The 25,661-nt window shown below is 52.8% G+C and overlaps 8 protein-coding genes across 8 annotated transcripts; 3 read left to right on the top strand and 5 right to left on the bottom strand.

Moving 5' to 3' along the window:
* Positions 1–403: 403 nt before the first annotated feature.
* Positions 404–1,402, bottom strand: NEUTE1DRAFT_15619 (uncharacterized protein; the record flags this gene model as incomplete). Its single annotated transcript, XM_009855483.1, has 1 exon — positions 404–1,402. A coding segment is annotated over one exon (999 nt), but the record flags the coding sequence as incomplete, so codon positions are not given.
* A 1,737-nt stretch (positions 1,403–3,139) lies between these two features.
* NEUTE1DRAFT_118235 (uncharacterized protein) lies at positions 3,140–3,457 on the bottom strand (the record flags this gene model as incomplete). The annotated part of the gene is made up of 1 exon (XM_009856203.1): positions 3,140–3,457. The coding sequence occupies one exon, from the start codon at positions 3,339–3,341 to the stop codon at positions 3,183–3,185; it is 159 nt and encodes a 52-aa protein (XP_009854505.1).
* A 418-nt stretch (positions 3,458–3,875) lies between these two features.
* NEUTE1DRAFT_118234 (uncharacterized protein) lies at positions 3,876–5,349 on the bottom strand (the record flags this gene model as incomplete). The annotated part of the gene is made up of 2 exons (XM_009856202.1): positions 3,876–5,171; positions 5,267–5,349. 2 exons carry the CDS (start codon positions 5,301–5,303, stop codon positions 4,111–4,113), a joined length of 1,098 nt encoding a protein of 365 aa, XP_009854504.1.
* Positions 5,350–5,894: 545 nt separating this feature from the next.
* Positions 5,895–6,894, top strand: NEUTE1DRAFT_148857 (uncharacterized protein; the record flags this gene model as incomplete). The annotated part of the gene is made up of 3 exons (XM_009856201.1): positions 5,895–6,037; positions 6,100–6,332; positions 6,389–6,894. 3 exons carry the CDS (start codon positions 5,895–5,897, stop codon positions 6,892–6,894), a joined length of 882 nt encoding a protein of 293 aa, XP_009854503.1.
* Positions 6,895–7,489: 595 nt separating this feature from the next.
* On the top strand, positions 7,490–11,492 carry NEUTE1DRAFT_148856 (uncharacterized protein; the record flags this gene model as incomplete). The annotated part of the gene is made up of 2 exons (XM_009856200.1): positions 7,490–11,184; positions 11,260–11,492. 2 exons carry the CDS (start codon positions 7,490–7,492, stop codon positions 11,345–11,347), a joined length of 3,783 nt encoding a protein of 1,260 aa, XP_009854502.1.
* A 602-nt stretch (positions 11,493–12,094) lies between these two features.
* NEUTE1DRAFT_69322 (uncharacterized protein) lies at positions 12,095–15,146 on the bottom strand (the record flags this gene model as incomplete). Its single annotated transcript, XM_009856199.1, has 3 exons — positions 12,095–12,527; positions 12,803–14,724; positions 14,891–15,146. The coding sequence occupies 3 exons, from the start codon at positions 15,144–15,146 to the stop codon at positions 12,483–12,485; spliced, it is 2,223 nt and encodes a 740-aa protein (XP_009854501.1).
* Positions 15,147–16,196: 1,050 nt separating this feature from the next.
* Positions 16,197–16,428, top strand: NEUTE1DRAFT_140852 (uncharacterized protein; the record flags this gene model as incomplete). The annotated part of the gene is made up of 2 exons (XM_009856198.1): positions 16,197–16,202; positions 16,273–16,428. 2 exons carry the CDS (start codon positions 16,197–16,199, stop codon positions 16,426–16,428), a joined length of 162 nt encoding a protein of 53 aa, XP_009854500.1.
* A 4,841-nt stretch (positions 16,429–21,269) lies between these two features.
* On the bottom strand, positions 21,270–24,771 carry NEUTE1DRAFT_140851 (uncharacterized protein; the record flags this gene model as incomplete). Its single annotated transcript, XM_009856197.1, has 5 exons — positions 21,270–21,433; positions 21,658–21,727; positions 22,176–22,212; positions 22,920–23,445; positions 23,697–24,771. 5 exons carry the CDS (start codon positions 24,769–24,771, stop codon positions 21,270–21,272), a joined length of 1,872 nt encoding a protein of 623 aa, XP_009854499.1.
* Between the last annotated feature and the right edge of the window lie 890 nt (positions 24,772–25,661).

Genomic DNA, 25,661 nt, shown 5'->3' with positions numbered 1-25,661 from the left:
CGCTGGTCGTCACCGACCCAACTACTAGTCTGGCCCTCACTGGCTTATCTATGGGAGAGCGGACGGGATCCCGAGTTTTCCAGTGGGTATGGTCGTATGTGATAGGAGTTTGATAGCTGTGTGCCTTATATTCATACCTTTGACTTTGTAGATGCCGATTATGCTTTCTTGTTCACCCATCAACCGTGCGATTACCAACACGTCGCAGCGAACAATGTGGCGAGTCGCCCACCTTAAAGCATAACTACCAACAGGGACATCATTGCCTTTCATCGTAGGAAAACGTTTCTGACTTTTCCACGGGGCGATCTTACTTCTTCTCCTCCACATCCTCTTCCCTCTCCCTTTTTCGTCCGCCGCCACCACTCCCGGCTGCAGCAGCATCTCCTCCCAAAAGCTCCTCACCCAACCCTTCCAAAAAGTTATCCGCCATCTTTCTTGCTCCCCTCTCCTTGATCTCCTTCCTCCTCTCTTCAATCTCTCTCTTCCTCTTCTCCAAGATTTCCTCCCGCTCCCTCCTCTTCTCCTCCGTCTTCTTGCGTTCTTCCTCTAGCGCCCTCATTTCCTCCTCTCTCTTCTTCTCGTCCTTGCTGAACTGGAAAAATCCCACACCCTTGGTGCGGATCTCCCAGTTCGCGTCGTAATGGGTCGGCGGAGGCGGCGTCGCGCTCCTGTCGCGCTTGGCGGCTAGCTCATTGATAGTTTCCAACCGGTCCGCAGTCACAATGGCGGCAAAGGCTTCCGTCTGGATGGTATCGCCTACGATCAGCTGCTCGGGCTCGGCAGGGCGAGCGGACATTTGCGTGAGTTCGGCGGCGGAGGAGCGGGAGCGCTCCAGCTTGGCCTTTTGGGCTGGCGTGACGAGGCGGGTGCGGCCAAAGTCGTCGGTGTACTCTATTAACTCTTCCCTTTCTACCTCGGACTCTTCATCCTCTGATGAAGATGAGACCTCGCCAGTGTGGCCTGTTTTCTTCTCTTGCTCCTCCGCCCATTTCCGGTCAAAGTCAACCAGGCCGATTTCCTTGCCGATATAATCCCCGCGTTGCATGGCGGCATAGAGACGGGCCTTGTGCTCCATATTCCGGCGGGCGCGTTCAAGCTCCCTCTTCTCATCTTCGGTGCCCACGGGCTCTTTGAGCGTCAGCTTGCCGTCTCTGTCCTCGTTAACGGTCTTCGCGCCAGGCTTAGTCTTCTTTTTCACCCCAGAAAAGATGTCCTTGCCAGCTTTAGAGGGCCGCGCACGACCGGTTGTGGCTGTCGTGCTGGCAGGTGATGATGTTGATGACGCTGAGGACGCGGCGAGAAGTGAACTAAGCTGGGACGAGAAGGTTAGAGAACCCGAAAGATTCAACTCCTTCTTTTGTTTCTTGGGCGCTGGTTGCCCGTAGAGATTCGGATCTTGTAGAGGCATTATTTCGGAACTTTGCGTGTTTCTCGCCGTGTTGATGCGCAGATATCTGGAAAGCCGAAGCCTCGTTGGGTGAGTTTCAAGGCTGGCCGTGCAGTTGATAATTCAAGTAATGTGTTGGAATAATAATGACTACCATACGATCTCGATTCCTCCGATCCGCGGTTGCAGGGTTATGAGCTCTGGTATCTAGGTAGGGTAGGATTTGCGTGTGATCAAGTTTCGAGCTGCAGTGCCGTTGTGAAAGAAAGGCGACGGGAAGTTTCAGTTGTGAGCAGGTCGTGCCGGTCCAGGCTTCCGAGAATAGAAGCAGTCACAGCACTGAAGCTCTATCAATTATCAGTAGCGCGTGTCATCTCCGTGGAATCTGGGGTTGTTCGCCCCGCACTGTAAGCGCAAGATGTTGCGGGACCCTTTCCTTTTCAATACAGCCTTACATACCTGGTAACGCCAGTGACCAATACCATACATCGGTAAGCATGTAAATTACACTCTCGACATGATGGGTGTTATTGTCAACGCCCCAGCATTATCCATCGCAAGACAAGAGGTGGTCAAGCACGTATTGCCCCTGTGACTGGTTCTGTCTGTGACGTGGAAGGAGAAAAAGTGCGACATAACTGTTTTCTGTTTGGACGAACCTACCACGTACTCATTGTCCTCTCCACCCGATCGAGCGGTGCTAGACTGCTGAGTTTGCCAGTGGTGGCCTCGCCTCGCCCCTGAAGTGTCAATGTCAACCTAATGCTTCCACCTCCATTCTGAGAAACTGTCATGGTGTCCCACCTTTCCAATCAGTCATGGATTCCATGCCTTTAACCTTGGGTACCCTGAGTTGTGCCTGTCTACTATTACATACAGGTAGCTTGTAGCCCAACTTAAACCTTATCTCCGCCGATCTCCTTTTCTGACCACAACAACGAACTGAACCCCAACACGCCTTCTTCCTCATCCTCCCCGCCTTTAACTGCATTTATTTCATGTTACACTGCGTCCACGTTCTGCGTTTTTCCTGGATGTAACACCTTGATACCCGGCATTTGTTATCTACAATTTCAGACACTTCATGTGCTGCTCCCCGCGTTCTACTTGACGCATCGCTTTCCGGTACTCGTTGGCTTCAGTTTTTCCGACAAGCGACATCACTGATCTGCAACAAACAAAGGGAGCTTACCACTTCTTCCTCATTGACCTCTCTGCTCACCTCACATCGGATTTGGCTTCCTGGTAGGAAGTTTATCTCGTCCTCTAAGCGCTGTGTCACGATTATGATCAGCTTCGAATCCAACCCGAACTATTAGACAAGGCAGCCACCCGACACTTACACCACCTTGTCTTTCCATCACGGAATTCGACGTGCTGTGCCTCCTTGACCGAGGTTCAGCCCGGACAACAACAACAAGGGCCACAACAACAACAACAACAACAACAACAACAACAACAACAACAACAACAACAACAACAACAACAACAACAACAACAACAAAAGCTAGAAACATATATATAAATATATCCTACAGCTACGAATACTTCAGAGACTCTGAGAGCTGCATCCACTTGCGGCCTGCACCCAGGAAAGATCTCCATCAAAAGTATCATTATTCCAATTTCGGCTGCTGTCCGCGTCCCTCGGCTTTAGAACGTACGCGCGACCCAGGTGTTGGACATTGGTCTCCTAACTCAAGATAACATAGGGTGACAGTGACGGCGACGGACAGAAGACCGGACGGGCTCCAACTGTTTTTTATTTGTCCTTTTTCCTTTTTTTTCTTTCTTATAACGGCACGTCACCTTCTTCAACGTCCATCTGCACAGCAGCACTCTGTTGGTTTACCTTCGTTTCACCACCAACTTGTTCAACAAGAGTTGGCCGGTTCGGATCGGCGCTCTCTGGACATACCTGAAAGTAGAAGAGACGAAAGACCTCTACCATTCTACCGCCAATCCGAAGCACTGATACATAACCCACCACCTCCCCCCCCACCCCATCTCCAACCAGGAAAAATGTCCGAATCTGAACTTGCAAGCTGGTACAGCTGGATCACCGGAGCGAGCCTGCTCCCAGCAGAGTGGAGCTACGGCTTGGAGGTATTGACTGGGATTTTTGTAGGTTTGCTTCCGTCTTCCATCCGATCTCAGAGTTGGGCGCAGGCTATCAAATCACATGCTAATCTTGACTGTCGTGGACCAGAAAACGCTGGCTCTGGTACCCATGCTCCCTATCATCGCATTGGTCGTGTACGACTTCACCCTTTGGATGTGGAGGCTCCTCGTCATCGGCAGGAACCCGCAGCGCGAAGCCATCGAGTATATGACGGGAGGCAGCGTCGCAGCTAGCCCGAGTGGCAGCTTACCTACAACGCCTTTGCACATCGGTTCGCCGACCAAAGGATCGCTATCGCCGACAGGAAGCAATTCGGCCTACAAGGACGTGGCGACAAAGGGCACAACGACAGGCTTGGCGATGAACGGTTCAACGCCGATTGTTCTGAGGAAAGGAGGGGATGGTGGAGATGTCAAGGTCACACAGGAAGGAGTGAGATCGCGATCATGATGGATGAAACATGGGCGCAGGCATGGAAAGAGTAACAAGTGGTGCTATCAAACGAAATGGTTTACAGAACAGCGCAACAAGAGCCGAGAAAAAAAAATCGTTATCTATTGATCATTACACTGCGGACGCTATGGGGACAAGCGCCGGTTTATAGCTGAGCAAGCACCTTGAGGAGATCGCTGGTGACGCCCATGGCGGTTACGTCACCTCCGGCGCCGGCACCCTGGATGATGAGGGGGTTGCTTCCATACCGCTTAGTGTAGAAGCTAATGATGTTGTCACTGCCCTTGAGGGCCGCGATGGGGTGAGAGAGGTCAAACTTCTCCAGCCCGACCTTGACCTGCTTGCTGGCCACGTCGATGCTGCCGACGAAGCGGACAACCTTGCCCTCCTTCTGCGCCTCGGCCTTGACCTCCTCCATCTCGGCATCGAACTCGGGCAGGCGGGCGAGGAACTCGTCGCCGCTGGCGACCGACTCGAGCTGCTTGGGGATCAGGCTCTGCACGGGGAAGGACGTGGGCGATTCGACCTCGAGGCCAGCGTAGCGGGCGAGGATGGTCAGCTTGCGCGCAACATCGAGACCGTTGAGGTCATCGCGCGGGTCGGGCTCCGTGTAGCCCAGCTCCTTGGCCTTGGCCACCTCGGTGGACCACTTGCCGCCGCCCGAGCCCGATGTCGGAGCGAACGAATTGAACAGGAAGGACATGGTGCCGCTGAAGACGCCCTCGATCTTGGTCACCTCGTCGCCCGTCTCAACCAGGTCCTTGATGGTGGAGATGACGGGCAGGCCGGCACCGCACGAGGCCTCATGGTACAGCAAAGAACCACCCTCCTCCTTGGCGGCGAAGATGTCCTGCCACAACTTGTACGAGCCCGAGAAGGCCTTCTTGTTAGGCGTCACGATGCTGATGCCGCGGCGAAGGAAGCTGGGGTAGGCATCGGCGATGTCCTGGGAGCTGGTGTTGTCGACGAGGACCGTCTTGGTGCCCGAGGCGGCGAGGTAGTCGACGAGCTTAGGGAGGGCAAGGGGAGCCTGCGACGAGGAGGAGAGGGTCGAGACGACGCTGTCGAGGGCGATGGGCGAGTATGAGTCGCTGTAGACGGCCTTCTTGCTGGTGGCAATGTAGGTGAGCACCAGCTTCTGGTTCTGGCGGCGAGCGGCCAGCGACTCGAGCTGGGAGAGGAAGCACTTTCCTACTCCACCGGCGCCTGGAAGATGGGAAGGTCAAGGTTAGCAGCGAGGGACGTCGGGGTTGGACGGTCTGAGCTGATGTGGCGCAATTGGGGTACAGGTAATTGCCTACCGATGATGGCAATGTTGACTTGACGAGCTGAAGCCATTGTGTCTATGTAATCTTGATTACGTAGTATAAGAGGGATGGGAATGATCAAGTAAGGTACACTTCCTGATCCGCTTGATTGAGATGGAAATAGTTGACGACCCTGACTCAACTGATAACTGATACTGCAATTTCGTGGGGTTCTTGGGTACCCTAGGTACCGTGCTAGGTTTTAATGGAAAAGTGTCGCCATGTGGACTGCCGATAGCGGGGCGGCCGTCCGAATCCAGGCCCGAGTTTCGGGAGCTTCATCCTTGTAACCTTGCTTCAGAGGGAGATGTTTGTAACGGTGGGTATTGCATAGTTTACACGTAAGTTACCTACGCTAAGGATCTTTGAATCTTACGAGTACCGCTTTTCCCCTGCAGGAACACCCCTGTGGGTATATTTTTTTGCAGCAACACGGGAACCTTGGCTTCCAGATTTGCTTCGTTACACTGCACCGGGGATGAAACTTTTGTGAGAGTCGATTCTGGAGTCGCTCTCAGTCTCACATTTTTCCCTATTGGATCCAACAGACTTATTGACTGCACAACAACCGACACACTTCAGTTTTATTAGACCACAAAAACCATTCAATTCAGCAGCCATCATGTCCGAACCCAAGAACAAGCGTCAAAAGCGCGAGGATTACCGTGCCGCCCTCCGCGCCAATGGAGTCACTGAGCTGCCGCGCAAGAAGTTCTACCGTCAGAGGGCCCATGCCAACCCTTTCTCTGATCACTCTTTGATTTAGTAAGATGATTTCCATGTGAAGAGATCATTGTTTCCATGCTCTTGAATTAACGTCGATCTAGTCCCCCTACGCCAGAGCAGATGGATTGGGCTTCTCTCTATCCTCATTATGCAGTTGAAGAGCCGATTGCGCAAAAGACCGAGACAACTGAGTCTGAGGAAACCACGGGTCAAGAGCTGTCGGCTCCTGCCATCAGGAAATTGACCAAGCAGGTTGAGGTTGCAGACATTGGCTGCGGCTTCGGTGGTCTGCTCATAGCTCTGGCTCCCGTACTTCCTGAGACTCTTGTTCTAGGTAGAGTGTTTGACACCCTTGACTTCATCGATCTCATACTGACTGTGTGAACTCAGGCCTGGAGATCCGTGTCTCGGTAACACAGTTCGTGGAAGACAGAATCAAAGCCCTGCGTGTGCAAAACGAGGAGCAAAAGCTGTACCGCAACATTGCCGTACTGCGCGCCAACACGATGAAGTTTATGCCCAACTTTTTCAATAAGGGCCAACTGAACAAGATCTTCATCTGCTTCCCGGATCCGCACTTCAAGGCGCGCAAGCACAAGCAGAGAATTGTTTCCACGACGCTCAACTCAGAGTACGCGTACGTGCTGCGCCCCGGCGGCATTGTGTATACCATCACGGATGTGCCTGACCTGCACGAGTGGATGGTTGGACACTTCAACGCGCACCCGGCCTTTGAAAGGGTGTCGGTAGAGGAGCAGGAGGCTGATCCGCTAGTCGAGATTATGCGCAACGAGACTGAGGAAGGGAAGAAGGTGACCAGGCATAATGGGCAGAAGCATGTTGCTCTTTTCAGGAGGCTGGAGGATCCTCAGTGGCCAGAGGATGTTTCTGCTTGAGCGCGCTCTGGGACATGGAAGAGAGGCTATGGATGTGGACAAAATGCACAATGTTGGTGATACCCGCGTTGATTGGGTTACTACGAGAGTAAAGTACCTCAAGGCGGAAGCCTTCCTATATGGCGCCCTATGCTGGGGTAGGATGTCCGGTGTTCACGATATGGTGATGGTGAAGCGGCATGTCTCTACAGTAAATGACCCCAACTGACCCCCACCCGGGTTACGGACAAGATGACATGTAACTTTGCGCGTAAAATACAGAAACTCGACGGTGGTGTAACGGTGCCCACCGGACGTTCAGTGACTGGACCCCTGGAGAACCCGCGGGCCTCTTGGTCAGACATTTGGCATCGCACCACTGGCTCACTAACGCGGTTTAGCATGGCGGCGGCAATGGACTTGCCGGTTAGTGTTAGTGTCTAGTAGAGGCCAGAGCTCTAGAGTATGGTACTAAACAGCCCACGAATGTCTATGGCCCAACCCCCCCCGCCTGCCTCACCCGCGACACTCCTCACACCGAACCACTTCCACATCGAACTGGCGATAAAACCATGCGGCGACGACAAGCGCCAAATGTCTGCGCTGGAGTATGGCAATGGTTCTTCAAGGGAGAGACATAGCCCTTGCTGCAATTGCTGCTTTCATTTCCTGGGGATATGCTGTCCATTGGTTCCCCGCCATCCGCTGGGCTAACTATGCCTTTGCCGCCGGCGTCCTCGTTACCCTCGTCGGCCTGCTTGCCCTGCTCATGCTTACCTCTCGTGGACCGCATCACCGCCGACTCCGACCATCACCACGGCCCCATGGTGCGGCCTTCGTTGCCCCAGGCTCTTGGTCAAAGGAGGTGGCCGCTCTTCGGGCACGCCAGACGTCCACCAAAGCACCGCTCTACCCCGAGTCCCCCAAGGTCTCGGCAGCTCTCGACGAGGTTCTGGGCTACGTCATCCGCGATTTCATACAAGTGTGGTATTCGAGCATCAGCAAGAACCCTGTCTTTACGGATGAGGTAGACAAGGCAATACGGGGCGCCATCTTGACCGTCCGGGACCGCCTTGCGCAGCTCGACCGCGCTACCATCCTGACCACCCGTTTGGTGCCCATCCTGACAGCCCATTTCCGCGATGTGTACGAGGCCGAGAAGTCGGTCAGGGGACGCAAACTGAATCGATCAGTCACAGAGACGGACGAACTGGACCTGGCGATTGCTTCCAAGTACAGAGATGGCAAGCTGCATCCTGCCGCCACCCTGTCCTTTTCCGACACCAAGACCACTCAGCAAGACTACCTTCGCAAGGTTATGGTGAGGATTCTTCCCAAGATCTTGCCCAAGAGCATGTTGGCTTCCGGCGCAGTTTCAGCCATTGTCCGCGAGATCACTGCCTGCGCTGTCATGTTTCCCATCATGCGGATGCTTTCGGATCCCGATACCTGGAACCAGCTGATGGAGAACTACGGGCGGAGCATGCTTCAGGATCGCTCGACAGTCCGCAAGCTTCGGGCGGCTCTGGACCAGCACGCTTCGCCAGCGCCAAGAGTCAACAAACCTGTAGCATTTCCTCGAATGATTCCTGGCGATAATGAGAGGAAGTTCGAAAAGTTCATCCGCGCCATTCGGAAAACCAACAACCTCTCGGATGCGAGGCGGTTCCGGAGCGAAGTTGCCATTCAGATCAAGCGAGATTCTCAGCAGGAGAATGTCGATCAGATCTACTTGCGTCGTCTTGAGATGGGAAAGAGACTGCTCGACCAAAAGGTGCATCATCTGGCGGCCGGTGGAGATCGTCGGGCTCTCCCACCACAAACTACGGCTTTGCCAACACCAACCGTGTCTCGTTTGGAGAATGCGTCCCTGACGGATGTCTTGCGTGATCCTTCCAGTTTGTCCTATTTTATGGAGTACATGGATAGGCAACGTCTTATGCCTTTGGTTCAGTTTTGGCTTGTGGTGGATGGGTTTCGTAATCCGCTGGAGGACGATGGGCCAGAAGGAGAACAGCTTCCGCTGCAGCTTCCGCCCTGGACGGACTCAGACCGTTTGGACCTCGCTCAGATTGAGGCTGCATATCTCTCGAGGCCTGAGCTCAAAGTACCGGACTCGTCCAAGCGGACCATTCAGGAGTTTCTGAGAGCAGGAAGAAGGGCCTCGCCTGAACAATATTACAAGGCACGGAGGGCTGTTCTGCGTGCTCAAAGCGCTGTGCTGGAGGAAATGAAGGCCAAGCATTTTGGAAACTTCAAGAAGTCTGACTTGTTTTACAAAGCGCTGGCCTCCGAGGAGGCATCAAAGAGCATGGTAGCACCCGTCTCTGGATCATCAACGCCCGGACCTTCAGTAGCCAGGGCATCCTCATTTACCTCCAAGCCAAATCCGCAACTACGCATGGCCCTTCGCCTCCCTCCTGGTGCCCGCAACAGGGGCGCCGGGTCATCCCTTGACCTACGGGCAGGGACGCAAAGCATAGATGCTCTAATGGGGACTCGTCGATCTACGGAAGATGATTCATCCATCACACCTATGTTTGACGACGATGATCTGGGGGAGGATGGCTTGGCAGATTCGGTACAGAGTCTCGAGCAGGAGCCAGCCCCGCCGGTCCCAGATACTCGGGTCGTTCAGGCGATGGAGCAGGCTCTAAATAATATTTTGGAGGACAGCCAGCCGCCAACGGCAGAGGATCTGCGTGCATCTCTTTTCGGTGACGACGGGAACAACTCAAGTCTTTTTTCGTCTTCGACGAAGTCCGGGCCTACAAGAGCAATGTCTGCTACACCACGTTCGAACCATGGCTCCGTTGATTTGGGGCGGCCCAGTAGAGGTTCTGCTGACATGCCGAGACCGATGACAGCGAAAGAGCCGGAGAAGCCCAGTCTGGCATCCCTGGGTCTTGTGAGCGCTGCGTCTCGTATAGGCGTCTTTATCGACGACGATCTGTTTGCAGACGAGAACAGATTTCTGTCGGATGAGCATGAGTATTCTGATGGGAACAAGGATGATGACGAGATTGATGAAGTTCACGAAGCAGCGCCTGGCGATCTTGGGCTAGCGGAGGCAATCACCGTCCTCAGCAATGATATTGATCGCCTGGTTGCTCAGGATGCTGTCGTGGATTCTCTTCTGAAGAAAGCCGAACTGACAAATAACACCGCCGAGCTAAGGATCCTTCGAAAGTCGAAAGCAAGCTTACAAAGAGAAATCCGAAGGAAGGAGTTGCAACGACAACAATATGTCATTCAGGAGAGTGATAACAGTCTCTATGGCCGGTCCACGATCAAGATCAAGAATATCCATGTCGGCCGAGAAGAGGATGGGAAGGAGTTCGCTATGTACGCCATTGAGGTGCTGCGGAATGCTGGAGAGAAGATGCCGGCAGCGACATGGACTGTCACCCGCCGTTACAGCGAGTTTCTCGAGCTCCACCAAAAGCTGCGGTCGCAGTATCCGTCCGTCCGCAACCTGGACTTCCCTCGGCGGCGCATGGTGATGAAGCTACAAAACGACTTTCTGCAGAAGCGCCGCGTCGCACTCGAAAAGTATCTCAACCAACTCCTTCTTCTTCCCGACGTCTGCCACAGCCGGGAACTCCGCACCTTTCTCTCCCAAAGCGCCATCATGCCCGCCACAGCCACTCAAGGCCAAACCTCTTCACTAGAAGACAGCAAAAAGGACATGATGACTCGCCTCTACGACTCGGTCGCTGACGGCATGGAGGACATCCTCGGGAACATCCCCGTGCTCGACCAGCTCTCGCTAGCCGGCCAGAACCTCCTGGCCGCAGCCACCAACCAACAGCTGGCGGCCGCCAGCGCAGCCGGACCCGGGGGCGACGACGTAGTCACGGCCGCCGAGGCCGAGGCGGAGCTGAACGCGTTCGAGCTCACCAACGACAAGGAGCTCGAGCCCTTCGTCAAGCCCATTTGCGACATCTTCCTTGAGGTTTTCGAACTAAACCGCGGCAACAATTGGCTTCGCGGCCGCGCCGTCGTCGTGGTGCTGCATCAGCTCCTGGGCGGCACGATTGAGCGCAAGCTGCGCGACAACGTCAGGATGCTAGTGGCCGAGGACGCGCTGCTGCGGTACATCAACCTCGTCAAAGATGGCATGTGGCCCGGCGGCGAGCTGTCTAGTAACAAACCGCCGCGGACAGCGCAGGAAAAAGCCAGGACCAAGACGGAGGCGAGTCTGATGCTCGCTACGCTGGTACCGGATTTGGCGGCTAGTGTGGTGGGACGGCTCAATGCGCAGGCGGCGAGTAGGCGGATTTTTGCAACATTTAATAATGAGCGGCTGAAGTAAGTTTTTGCTACCCCTACCTAACCATCATTTGACGGATGAAGTTCATGAGCTAACTTGGTATCCTTGTGCAGTGCGCATTTGGCGTTCACCTTTTTAGACGAAATCATCGATATTCTGTTTGGTGAAATCCAGGGCAGGAAACAGCAGCCAGGGGGGTAGGTAATGAAAACAAGCAGGCAGTCGACTATGACAGGCAGACAGACAGACAGACAGCAGACAGACAGGAGCAGAAGAAGGCATTGAGTGCGCCACATCAAACACATGAGATACAGGAATGGTATCAGATCAACAGATTCAATACCCTAGAAAACTAAAAACCGATGTAAATCCAGAGAATATCTGTCATGCAAAATCATGTCATAGGTGGCTTTGACAATGGTGATGCGGTGGTGGTGGTGGTGGTGGTGGTGGTGGTGGTGGTGGTGGTGACTACTTGTAAACGTGTTTACAGCGTGACCTTCAAGTAGTAGACTACCCACTCCAAATCATTTCGTATCTCTTGATCAAAACAATTTGCGATCACAGCAAGTACATGCAACCATAGATGGTAGAAAACTGGGGATTCCGTCCGCTCTTCCCTAGGCTACCAATTGCTCGACTAGTAGTTACGTTGGTTGACGACCGAATCCCAGGTGTTGTGGGTTTTTCAGGGTTTTTTTTTTTTTCTCTTCATTTTTCATCAGACCTTATTTCAATTTCATGCACGATACTGTAGACAGCCAGATATGCGATGTCTATTACCGAGAACAATAACGACGGACATTGACAACAATGGAACTTGATTGCTGTTTGTGGTAAAGGTATCAGTCATAGGAAGAGACAAGAGGGTTTCGCGATGAACCCAGCGAAGCAGTCGAAGAAAAAAAAAAAAAAAAATGTAAAGAAAAAGGCAGTAATGAATATCCAAAGCAAAACGCCAACTCATGATTTGGTTACCAAACCTATTCGAGCTTTCCCTATTCCGTTATTCTGGAAACATTCCCAATGGTCAAATCAAATACCAAAACTTTTATGCACCTTTGCTCCCTACTGTTCAATGAAAATGTCCGGTATGCACTCCTTCTTCTCCGCCTGCAGCCTTTCTTGTGTCTCCTCATCTCCCTGTCTCGCACTTGCCCAACTCAAACATTCCGCATAACGAACGGAAAAGAAAAGGAAAACATGACTGACTCATCCACTAAAGGCACTCACCCTAGACATCCACTAGTGCCATTATACGCATGACCACATATTATCGACCACCCCCTCTCTCAATGATTGTCTTGTTTGTTCTAGACGGCAGTACTGTTTTTTATCATACAGCTAGTTGGTTATGACTACGGTAGTAACACGGGAGAAACTGTATTGTCGGTTAGCTTCGTGTACAGGATTTTGGGGGGAAAGGTTTTTGGACTCTTGGTAGTGGGGCTTTAAGAAGAAGAGCGGGCTAGGGTAGGATGTGAAGAATATAGAAAGAAGGAGCGCAGGTGTTTGAATGATGGGGAGGGAAGGGCCAAACGGGGGCATGTAGTAGTGAAACGGGAGAAGTGTCCCGGACCGATACGGAGGGAAAGCAAATTGCAGAACAAAGAAGAAAAGGGCGAAGAGAGAAAAGGACCGTCAGACACCACTTACATTGATCATTATAATCATGGGTATATCAAACACATCCCGCTTGATGGTCCACGTATAGCTGCATTCTAGCTTACCATCTCGTTCCAGTTTCGAGATGCCGTGTTCTCCGTCGATCTTGGCGACCCTGTTGCTCAAGATACTATTGCTGGCAACATTCACGCCCGTCGGTCGTTCTTTCTCCGTCTTTCCAGCTGGGCTGCTATCTGGCCCTCCATTGACAACGGTGCCGTTACTGCTACCACTGCCGCCTGAAGCTGTGGGGGCAGAAGCAGCAGCAGCCGCGGCGGCGGCGGCGTCCATGTTCTCTTGGGTGCGGTACTTGAGAAGTCGGCATTTTCTCACCACTGTACCTCGGCTGTGTGTAAACGCTAGCTGGGCGTAATCCTCGTAAAACTGCGTCACGCTCGCTTCGTCCATGAGCTCCGCAAGGAATACCGGTTGTGGTTGTTCCTTGTGTTGCTGCGATTGCTGTTGCTGACTGTCGGCGTTCGTGCCCTGTTCTGGATGCAAAGGTTTTAGCCTGGGTGTTGTTCCCACAATGCCTCCTCTGCCTCCTTTGCTGCTGATGGAAAGGGTATCCGAGTTAGTGCCACCCATATTCGCATTGAGGTTCAGCGTCTTCCCAAGAAGCACATCCTTTGTCCACCCTGTTAGCGCCGTGAACTCCTTGTTAACGGCGGCTATTTCGCCGGTTCGACGGCAAGCGATGGCTGGGCTTGGCGATTGGTGCATGAACTCCTCATGCTCGAAAAGGGCACGCTGGAAGCTTTTCTCCATGAAGATGAGGTCGGCCCTGTTGAGCGTTTTCATACATGACATGAAAGATGGGCGAATGCTGGCTAATGACCTTACGATGCTGATCGTGCTCGCGCCCGAAAATCGGTTCTGAAGTAGACTGATGAGCTTGTGGAAACTAGCCACATATTGGAATGGTTCCTTGACTGCCTCGTAGATAGATGATGGATCTCGCTGCCTCTTACCCAGAACTGACTGTGGCCCGAGCTTCCCCAAGGCCGGCGTCTTTGGTTTCTGCGCCCGTGGCTGCTGGGAGCCCGGCTGATTCCCTGCAGCACCTGGAACCCCCGTGTAGTTGGTGGTGGTGGGAGACTCAAAACCAAATCCTGTCGGTTGCGGACTGTTGTTCTCGGTACTAGGGCTTTGTAGACTAGTGGGACCAGCAGGGATAGCATAGGCATGCGGTAGACCATGTTGCAGGTTTCCTTGGGAGTACAAGCCATTGGAATGGGCATCCAGAGTCAGGAAGTCGCTTATCAAACCGGTGTTATTGTCATAAACCTTTTCAAACTGGTTCAGACTGTTTCCAAAGACTCCAGAGGGGTTAAATCCAACATCACTAGTGCCCTGCTGTGCTATGGACGGATCCCGCGGAGGAGTCTCAGCAGCACCCGAGGACATGTGGCCCAGCATACCAAACTCCATGGCGCCATACTGACTTCCGAAGTTGAGTCCCTCCAAATTGAAGTTGAAAATGGCAGGATTACTCGGATCAAATAGCGCTGGAGGGAAGCTATTCATAGGGCTGGAAACTGAATTGACCGCAATAGAACCGAGCTGAGGGTTGCCAGAGGCCTGGAAAGTTGGCGATACGGGAGATTGCTGGGGGAAGGGTAAGTTCTCCGGTATTGATCCTAATTGTGTTGCTGCAGACGAGAAGACTGGATACTGGGTCGACTGCGAGTAGAAGGTACCAACAGACGAGCCGGCATCTGACCCAGCGTTGGAAGGATGCCGATGGCCATTCCGGACAGATACAGCGGCAGCAGGATTGTAGTTGGGTCCAAGTACGGGGCGTAAGGCTTCCGGGGGAGCATCGTGGAGATACTTTGCCTTCTTTCGGACACCGTCCTGGCAAGCTTCAGCTAATCCACGTTTGATGCACCGTTGGCATGGTCGTTCGTCACCTAAACCAAGATCAACATTAGCATAATCGTTTGTTTTTTCGTGACATGCGAAAGGGGACGGAATGTCGAGGTGATGGTAGTCTCCTTCCGTGTCGTATTCGTTTTATGGCAAGGAAGGCTAACTTGGGGAAACAGTGGACTGAAGTGAGCAAAAGTAAAAACTTACCGCAGGTCAAATGGGCTCTCTGACACGCATAGCAGGCTCTCCGGGCTTTTTTCCTCCTGGGCCGCAAAGGATCCTTGGGGTCATACTTCTTCTTCTGGTCACCGTTGGTTTCGACACCTTCGGAAGCAACGGATCGTTCGGCCATCTTTTCGTCGTCGTCGTCCTTGGTAGTGACCTCGGTTTCGTCGTACTCGTTGTCGCTCTCAGACACAGCACCCGAGACCTCTGCCTCGGCGGGTCCAACGTCGTCCGGCATCGTGCCTTAGCTCTATATATACAGACAGGGTCTTGGAGTCAAGACAGAGATTGGTGGCAGGGTAGTGCAGAATGTGATAGGAGACACCCAAAGCAGCCAACTAGATTGCGAGACGAGACAGGGCAGGCAGAGAGGCAGGCAATCTGGCAGGCAAGGACGCGGGAGCTCTGAAGCAGGTAGGGACCAGGCTAGCAGAGACGTATCAGGTCCGATATGGGGGTCAGAGGGTGGAAACAAGCTTCAAAAACCCAAAGTCCTCCTGCAGCAATCCCACGATGGTGGCACCTTTTCTGAAGAGGTTGATTGGCGCAGTCTGGGGCGCTTGGTCTACCAGGATGGAGCGCCTGACGAGCTGATGATTTGGCGGGAGGTGATGTACGTGTGGCAAAATCAATGGCGCCTCAATCAAAGCAGGGTAGTAGTGAAGATGGTGATGAGCGGCAGTGGTGGGCGGCGGCGAGGCGGGGGATAATGGAGCACAATGCGTGCGAGACCAGATATGGCATCCAAGGCTCTTGTCTCTTTGATACTGTGCCGGGACTGTGGGCTTCCGCAATATAGTCTGGGACGTGTTGACGATGGACTCGCCGACAAATGACTGCCCTCCAGCTGACGAGGCCTGATACACAATGACCAGCACGTCGTCTCGTATTCTCACTGGACTTGCTGTCCGCTCCAGCAGAACGGCCAATGGGCTCTGAGCCGGCTCTAGAGAGGCGTTTCTCTGTGCAACAGGCTAGGCGAGTTGGCCAGGTACCTCGTCGACTATACACGGTGGAGTGTCTCGCAGGACTGTCTCCTTCTTCCTCCCCACACTAATCCCCTCTCGTCCTCCTGGTGGCAGTCACACGGCAGCGGATAAAGCACCCTTCTTTCTGACGGGGCGGTTGTGATTCCCTTGGAGGTTGAGGAGCCGAAGTTGCTATGGCGATGGTGAGACAAGGGTAGTCAACTGTAACCCGCTGCAGCTACCCGTTCTTTTATGCTTGTATGCACTTGGCGCCGTCTAACAGCAGCCCTCTCGATGACGGTTCGAGAGAGAACTTGAAGATGCGTGTAAGTGGTAGCCAGACCAAGGGGAAATGGGCCTCGACGTGAATCGGGGCTGACCTAGAACTGCGTCCAGGGCCCTCCAGACTCCAACGTGGTGGCGTATAAGCGCCTGTACGTGGGTGTGAAGTACTTGGGTTGGTATATGCGTTATGTCGGTAGTTTCCAGGGCAAGATGTATGGTGTCGGCTCCGAAGCTCCTGATTGTCCGTCTCTTGTCGGTTCCCCTTGAGGATTCGCACTTTGCAAACCAAAACCAACCTAGCCCCAGCAATTACAGTGTCGACACCGGTATGGTGTTGTAGCGCGTCTGATTTCTCAATATCCGCCCTGGTAACAAACTATTGCGCGTGGCACTCCCGTGTCCACTTTGTGGTTGACCGTGAGCGGACCGTTAACGGCTTGGATTGCAGCACGAGAAGTCTAGCGCCAAGGTGAGAGAAGCAGTGCGCTGAACTAGGGATTGGTGGTGTGGTATGGGCGGGCGACGAGTGGTGTTGTAGATGGTGACGGAAACGACAACGGCTCCGGCGACGAGTGCGGTGTCGAGGATGGTTCGGTGTGGCAGGGTGTCCCTGATGTCTCTGATGGCTGTCCTTGATGTCTCTGGCGCCAATGACAGGAAAAGTGGCGGCTAGTCTCAGTTGTCGTAGTCGAAGAAGTAATATGCGTCGGCAAAGATACTAGAGGTAGTAGAGATAGCGGTAGTGGTGGTAATGGTGGTATTGTGCTGGTGCCATTCCCGAGTCTATGTTTTGACATGGCACTGGGGGGTGTGGTCTGTGGCGTTGCGGTTGTCTGGGAAGTGAGGTCGAAGGATATTCGATTGGAGATCCAATGAGGTTCGCCGAGTTTTTGCAGTGCTTCAAGGATTGTCGGACGACCGACGACGATGACTCCATGCGACTGCGATTGCGACGAGACGGACAGGGGGGGGTCACAACCAGCGCGCGCAGGCCACTGCAGCCTTGAAGGAGGGGCGCGGGCAGTCGGGCAACTTGAACCAGGAACGAAAGTCAACTACTGTACTGAATGTACAACTGCATCAGTGCAGTGCAGTTGCTGCTGCGGGGTTTTTGCTAGGTGGGCGGGCAAGAAGCAACGAAAACCGAGGCCCTTTGTTGTGCCGCCAACGAGTGAGGGCGGAGCAAGGGGAAGGAAGGGGCGATCAACTTACTCGCAGTCTCTGTCTCGCACTGCAAAATCTTGAATGGGCGGGCAGGAACCTCAGCGCGGGCAACGGGAGATGTCAGGAAGTCACTCGGTGTCAAAGAAAAGAGAACAGAACAGACTGAAGTTGCTCGCGTGCAAGTGTCGGTGGGCTCGGTACATCCAAACGGCTGGGCTTGTCGCCCGTACTTGGCCAGACAAGAAAATGTCACCCTTCATCCGTGTACTCGGTACTCGAAACAATACCCGACCCGAGTCATTCACACCCTCCGCACCATTTGCATGTGGATGTCCAGTCGCTGCAGCCAACCTATTCAACCTACTGCATAGTACAGTAGTGTAGGGACGGGTGGTCCGTGCGTTTACAAATCCATCAAAGCCGTCTGGTCGTCACTGAGTGCAGAGAGCCGGGACTCTGCATCTCCAGGCTCCACAGTAAACAGTCTGCTGGTCCCATGCTGCCTGCGTGCATTGGGCTGATTGAAGATGACTGCCCAGGTACCGTCACTTTTCGGCGGGGATTTGATATCCAATCCCACCTAGATCTCTCACTCACAACATTGGAAAGACCAAATCTCAGACAGCATCCGTGGACTGTGAACTGTGGTAGAGGTGATGTAAGGTAGGTACCTACTTGCCCTTTTCTCGGTTTCTGTTGGTACCTGTACAGTAAAAACCCCTGCTTTTGCAAAGGATTTTGACTGCCCGCGATCCCTCCAGTAGCTGACATTGTGTTACTCACTCTTACAAAACCCCCCTTGTGCAGAGATTTTGGGCTGCCGGAATTATTTGCAAAAGCACGAGTTTTGATGTACATATTTTCAGTTGAGTCCACTTGGATCCACTGGCATAGCGGTACGTATGTAATATTAATAATAATGGAAATAATGACGCTGCCAACGTTACAATGGCTATGCACCAAAGGAAGGAAGCGCGCGGGCCGCAAAGTGGAATCTCTGTTCCTGTTCCCCTCCTTCCCGTCTCCCGAATCCCGACTTCCGTCTGTCAGTCGCTGGCCCATCCCGTCCACCGCTTATTAAAGTTCGTTCCATTCCTTCCAGTTCACTTGGCCAAAGGTTCCCGCTATCTTATCAGAGGAGTACAAGGAACACAACTAAGGGAAACGAGCCTACTGTGTACGTAGTGTACATACTATGGAACTGGTGAATCCAAACATGCAAACAATAGAGGCAAGTATACATTACAGCGCGACGGTAAACGGCGCATTGCCCCAATCTGGTCACCTTCAACCTGGCTTCCAGCTCGACACTTGCCTTGGAATTGTTTGAGGTCAATTTCTTTTTCTTTTTTTTTCTTTTCCAAATTTCTCCTTGCCGCTATCGTTACCGCAATCTCGACAACGGCCACGATGCCCAGCGGTTGGCGGCGCATCTTGGTAGTGACAGGACGGAATGGAAGGGCGGGATGCATCCATGGGCCCGTCTTGTGGGCAGATGGTTCAGTTGAGCCAGGAACGGCCAGGGCCCCAGACGGCGGCGATTGACGAACCACGATTGTCCATGACCATGTGGCGCCCCGAGATCAGCTGGCATGATCCGCCTTGATCGGCTCCAGGATTTCATGAGAACTCACTCGATGCATCGTCAGGAACACTCGCTCAGGCCTTGGCATCCACTCACGTCAGTCTAGACAAAGTCATTGAGGCTGAACGTCCATTCAACAACCCCCTGCCAACATTGGCTGCTCGATACGACACAGTACAGTACGCAGGCCACGCCCGCATGCCTATACGGTCCAGTCTATACGACCTGAAAACCAAACGTGTGTTTTCACCACCAAACCTCGGACACTCACACCCAGTACCTGTATACGGAACGTCTGCACCAAACAATCGCCATCATTCCCTTCAGTTGCCTCAGACCTTGTTTACCTCACCGACTTCATCTCGCCTTGCCCAGCATGAACCGGGAGCTATCTCCATGGACGAACCCTAGCACTTTGTCGAACCTGAGACGCACCATTCAGCAGTATTCCAGCGGTTCGCGCGGATTGCGTCAACCCGTTCAACCAGACTAGTCCTTGTCCGGTGGGCTTTGCGGTGTCCGAGACAATATCTTCATGTTTATCCGCAATCAGCCTAGCCGTGGCGCCTGTTGTGCAGTCCAAAAATTGCTGATCGGTGTGGAAGGTTGGTTAGAACTGAGGTCCACCGTGCCTCCGTTCGTCTTCCTACATGCTCGGGTAACCCGCCTTGGTGTTGCGTCTGGTCTTGTTGATGCCGCTATAGCAACACCATCCAAGTATCTACCTGCCTCTCGTGCACACCCAACACTTGCCCCTGGTCTAGCAGGCATTCTGTCGTCTTCCGTACACGCACCACACGAGTCTGGGACGACAGGGCTGTAGTCACCATGACTGGTTGACCGCTGCTTGCTCACCCCTTGGGCTTTTGTGCAATGGAAACCCTCGATGAGACGAACTAAAACCGCCATGTAACACTATTTACACTTCATCTTGCTCATGGCGGACTCTTACTTGCATTGTCTAGGCAGTGGCAACCTCCAGTTCCACAACACTGCCGCTAGTTCCCACAATCGAGCGTGACGACAGCCGCCTAGACAGGCCATCACCGCAGTCGCCACTACAAGGTGAACGAGGCCAACGGCAGGAGAGCAAAGGAAGTGTGTAGCAAAGACACAAGCTTAGGGTGCAGTTCGCTATACCAAGCACGTCGATCTGTTGGTGAGGGTCATGTGAAAAAAAAAAAAAAAAAAAAAAAAAAAAAAAAACAATTGCCTATAGTACCACTACACACGGGTTTCCGGACAAAAGGTCACATCCGGATCAACCCAATCCCTTGTCATCCACTCCATTCAACTTTCACTCGAGATGGGACATTGTCGTTGCCGTAATAGTGGGCGGTCACGTTGTTGAAGGGTGCATCAGCGGACGAAAGCGCCCGGCATTCTTATTACCCAAAGCAGCCTCCTGCAGATCGTACATGACACAACTTCAAGCCCTCCCTTTCGGCAATCGCCGTCTACGACATGCCCTTCAATATCTTCAACTGACTCTGTAGACATGCGGGCCGTAATGGGTACCTACATGGCCCCCTTCTCACCGTCCAAGGCAGACCGATGTTGGGCATCAATGCAACCTCAGATCTTCGGCCTCGGTCCCGGTCTCCTTGACCATGGCCATGTTGAAGCCGCCGTACACACCTTGGTCATGCTCTTGCGAGTCTGTTGTCAGAATCTGCCAAATGGCTACAATAATCCTATTACACAGGCACCTCCCGATCTTCCATTCTATACCATACCTCAAAAAGACACGTAACAGTAGGTCATGGCTGGCGAGACTGGAACAGTTGACCCCATGCTTACAACAAAAACAAGTTAGGAAGACGATCATTGCACATTCATGGATATCAGATCATGATGCCACCCCCTTTTCTCCAAGGTGGAAAGGTGATCTTCGCCTCTTTGCCATTCTATCATGATCTAGTTGAGTCATTCACAGCACTTCAAAGGGTCGCGGGCACGCAGCATGCAATTTTCCAGGCAACAGCCCTGAATCATCATCGTTTTTTGCTTTTCTATCGTCTTTACCATTCCGTCTTGGCATCATTTCACCGTCCATCTCATTACCATTCCTATTATATACCAATGTCTCAGACGACATGCAGATTATGCTTGTAATATGCTTTGCTGCGTCGTTGTGGTGCTCTATGTGCCTCCCATTCACTGCCTTGGACAGCGACACATGGCACTCCTTGCTTATTTCCTCCTGGTTGTTGCAGTTATAACTTGTCTTAGTGCGGGAGGGACGGAAGGTCCCATATGCCGGTCGAAGGTGTCTCTGAAGAAAGAAGAAACATTTTCGGTGGGTGTTTATCCAGCCACTCGCAACTCTCAACCCTATGCGTTTTGCTCCCCGCTCATCTTACGAGCGGGTCGCAAATTTGCTTCTGGCCCGTATTCTCTTGCCAAACACGAAGAAGAGGTACGGGAAAGGCATCATCGCCAGGGTAAGGAAGGCGAGGAGGGCCGTGGCCCACTGGAAGCCCAGCTTCTCGTACATTTGAATCCCAAACAATGGGAAGGCAGCTGTATCCGGGTGTCAAAAAGTCAGCACAAAACCCCATGTCGAGAAACAAAGCACAAGACACAAGGGATCGCAGCGGATTGAACCCGGAAGATCCAGCTAGAAGGAAGAGCGGCAGATGCATGTCCTGGACGCTGCTGGGCCGGTATCACCAAGACACACACCGACACCCCCAACGCCGCATAAACGACACATACACCGGGGTCCATCTTCACTCGAGACTTACCTGCAAACGAACATCGCACAAGAGCATTCGTGGCTAAGGCACTCGCTGCGTATTGCGGGTATGCGTCAACCTGTATACGAAACGCCTTCTTGTCAGCACTGCCAACTTTGTCCAATCTTCGCTTTCGCTTTCTGCCCAATCAGATGCCTCTAATGACTCTCCATATCTCTGCGTGTATGGTGTGCGAACACGGCAGGATAGTTGTCGTTTTGTACTCCCCACCCCTTCTTTTTATTTCCCTTCTCTTAACTGATACTCACACAACCTTTTTCCACCTTGGCCATTCAAGTGAGCAAGGAGAGGCCAGGCATGAGGTCACGGGAGAAGAAAGTCAAAATGAGAGGCAAAATGACAACCCCATTCAGCAGTGATCACAACATCATGTTTTGACATGACTCGACATGATGGATGAGGCTGACACTGTTCCCCATTTTGATATTCCCCCCCACACACACAAGATGCATTTCTTGGGTTCGGGCCTGTTTTTTGGATTGGAATAGGGAGCGTAATCCACTTACCAAGAACGTGAAGATGCCGGTGAAGGCGAAGGACATGCTATATGCAAGACAAGTCAGTTATCGGTTAACGACATCATGGGACTTTGCAGACGCGAGATAAACAACCGGGGACGGGAGGGAAGACGAAAGGAACCAAGTGGGAAATGGAGAAAAGAGAGAAGGGCGCAAGCCTTGAACCAGGCCCTGGAAGAGACGAGGGTAAGGAGGTGGCCATCCCCATTTTCAGCATCAACTTTGACCAAGCCATGACTGAGACTTTGGGCTTGGAAGAAAGACGAAGAGGCAAAAACAGAGAGACGAGGAGGGGGGGAAGAGCCAGAACATAGAACGGCAGAGTCAGAGAAGTTCTCCGTCCGTTTCTGCGGCAATCGGTTTGGTAGCAGGGCTACTACGCCATCCACGTACTCCCTAACCACTTCTACCCCAGACCATAACCAGGCTTAGTCAATGAACATTGGGAAAGAAGCCTGAGGGTGGGTGTCAGTTGACGCACCATCCTACATGCCATGTCTCTTGAACTCGCCCCCCACACCCTTCCACGTCTTCCCCCCTCTCCACTGTTTCTCTCTCAAACACGCAAGCAAGCGGAATATGGGTTTCCCCAAGAAGAAGGAATGAAGCTACCTCCTTCTTACTGTACCTTAACCCTCTTGATCTCAAAGCTTACTCAAGTGGGGAGGTAGATGACGGGGTAAACCAAGCCAAGCACAGCAGAAAGGGAAACACAAGCAAGTATGTACTTACCCCAGACCAAAGATCGACGACCCAATGATTGGCACGATCCAATGCACCCACGGATACGTACTAAACCCGAACATAAACAGACCGCCCGTAATGAGCGGGGCACCCACAATCACGGGCGGCAGCTGGTCCTCAGGCTCGCCCTTCATGATTCCCGTCTTCTTGAATAGCTTCTCGGCCAGGCCATTTCTCACGCGCGTCCAGACGGGAGTGATGCAGCCGGCCAGGACCATGGACACGCCGAGGCCCATGAAGGTAAGTCCGACCTGCCAGAGATTGAAGCCGTGGTTGGTGCGGAAGACGAGGGGGAAGGCACCGAAAAAGAGATACAAAACGCCCAGGAGAACCGCGGAGTAGACATCCAGGATGAGACACATGGGCTCACGCAGGAGCAGCTGAAACGGTCGCAGGAGGGAGTTGCCAAGGGTGGAGGCGACGGACTTGGTGGTGCGCTCGATGGGGGCGTGGTAGCGGTTGTCGCCGGTGGTTTTCCGGAGGTTGACGGCCTTGCGCTTTAGGAGGACGGGGTCTGTGTAGAGAAAAAGGATATGGTGAGTAAGAATCTAAGTCAGGGGGTTTGTTTACTTTTTCCTTCTTTCAGTCTCCTTGTCTTGGCTACTTTTCAGGGCCTGGTGTTCCTTTTCGGCTTCTTCGTCATGCGGACCTGTTTTTTTTTTCTCACATTCCAACCGCAAAGCCAACAACGCGCCTCAGAAACGATTGTTCGAGCCCTGGAAGTTTTGACAATTACTTCATTTGAAGGAAATGGAAAAAACGTACGATATGTTTCCGGCACCAGCACCATCACACACACCAGCAATACTCCGGCCCAAATGATCAAGAAATAATACGTCCACCTCCAGGTCGTGAAGGTGTTAATCAATCCTCCCACCAACGGCCCCGTCGCCGGTCCAATAAATGGCGACAACGCAAAGATGGCCATGGGCAACTGGAACTGCTCCCTACTGAACAGGTCGCCCACGGTGCCACCGGACACGCTGAGAAACGCACTGCCCGCCAGACCCTGGAAGAACCTCGCAATGATCATAGTCTGGATATTCTTGGCCACCGCACTAGGGATCAGCCAGATCAGAAACCCGGCAAACGAGCAAATGTAGATGGGTCTCCGTCCGTAGAACTCAGCCAACGGCGACCAGAACGGTCCCATCGCAATCCCCAGCACGAAGAACGAGAGGCCCAGTGTCGCTACTATGCGAGAGCAGTGGAACTCGGCGTTCATCTGCGTGTACGTAGCCGTGTAGATGGCCGAGGCGTGCGTCACGGCGAAGGAGCCGGTGCTCAACACCGCGATGATGATCCACTTCCGCCAGGTCGGCATGCTTCGCGGGTTCAGAGGGTCCGAGTCGCCTCCTTCCCAGCCGACCTCGAAGCGCTTCTCTTCTTCGTCCTTGATGGTCTCGCCGGCGCCTGAGCGGGCTGCTGCTGCTTCCGCGTCGGCTCCTTCCTCCTCTTTTTCGGCTTCGTCTTCTAGGTCGTCTACACCAAAGCCGTTGTTGGAGCGCGAGCGAGAAATGTGGCTGAAGGTGGTGTTATGACTTTGTCGGCTCATGGGTCGGGGTTGGTGAGGGGGCTGCGTTTGGTGGGTTGAGATGGGCGCGAAACCAATGTCGTCTTCTGTCTGGGATGATGATGATGCCGAGTCGGAATCATTCTCCTTCTCGTTCTGTCCGGTCGCCGAGTGGGCAACCTGAGGCGTGGTTGAACCGCTGGTTCCATGGCTACCGCTGAAATGACCCTTTTCGATATCTACATCATGTGTCGGTGAGTTGATCTGAGTTGCATCTGAGTTAAGGTGAGTGGCGTGGTAGTTTTCCACCTTTTCCAGTTCGTTCATCGTGTGCTTCTAGCTGGCGTTGGCCAGCCTGTCGACGTGGAATATGTAGCTTGAAGATGTCAAGCAGTAGGATGGGCCGTGGATGGTCGAATAGGTCGATCTTGGCCGGTTGTTGCGGTGCTTCTCAAGTTCTGATTTTGGCTGATTTCTTTTTGCAAATTATATCAAAAGTTGAGTCGTCTTTATAGGGTAGCTCTTCGAAGATCCTAGGGGTTTCTATCTGGAATAAGATGATACAAGACGCTGTCGGGCCCACAGGTTCTATTCCTCGTTGATGTAGTTGGTAAAGGATTGAAGATTTCGGGTTTTTTTTTTTTTTTTTTTTACATATCGCTGGAAATATTTTGCGAGATGGCAGTTGGTTGCGGGCCCGAGGTTGCTGAAGGATGGGAAACGTAGGTAGGCATAGGTAGGAACGAAACTGAATGAAGAAAAATCATAAACAAGAAAAGAACAAGGAAACAGCACGTAACTACCGCTTTTTCTTTGCAGAAAGAAGAGGGGGACGGAGTCGGGGATGGCTACCTCGGGTTTAAGCTTTTGGACTCGATTAAGGAAATAGTAGTATCAGTGCAATTCCTCTCTACTGTGTACACTAGGTCTTTCCCTTTTTCATCGTTCGCAACATCCCAAACGGGAATGGCACAAAACGTGGAAGGTGGTGTGCCTGACTAACCATGACACTGACCCCATTTTTTCGGCGGAGGATGGACGGTTGATTGATAATGCTCCTGTCAAGTTTCCATCCTTTTGGCCTTTGTCGGTGTTTCCTAGCTGGGTTCCCTACACCGCGCTTTTTTACTCATTTAGTACGTACCAATTACCAATCCGCACAAATAAATCATTCTGGGGAACAATGCTACCAGGAGTGCGTTTTCCAGAGGATAGGT

Source organism: Neurospora tetrasperma (genome assembly GCF_000213175.1).
Source record: "Neurospora tetrasperma FGSC 2508 unplaced genomic scaffold NEUTE1scaffold_6, whole genome shotgun sequence".
Classification (NCBI taxonomy): Eukaryota; Fungi; Ascomycota; class Sordariomycetes; order Sordariales; family Sordariaceae; genus Neurospora; species Neurospora tetrasperma.
This window is presented reverse-complemented; position numbering and strand designations above follow the sequence as displayed.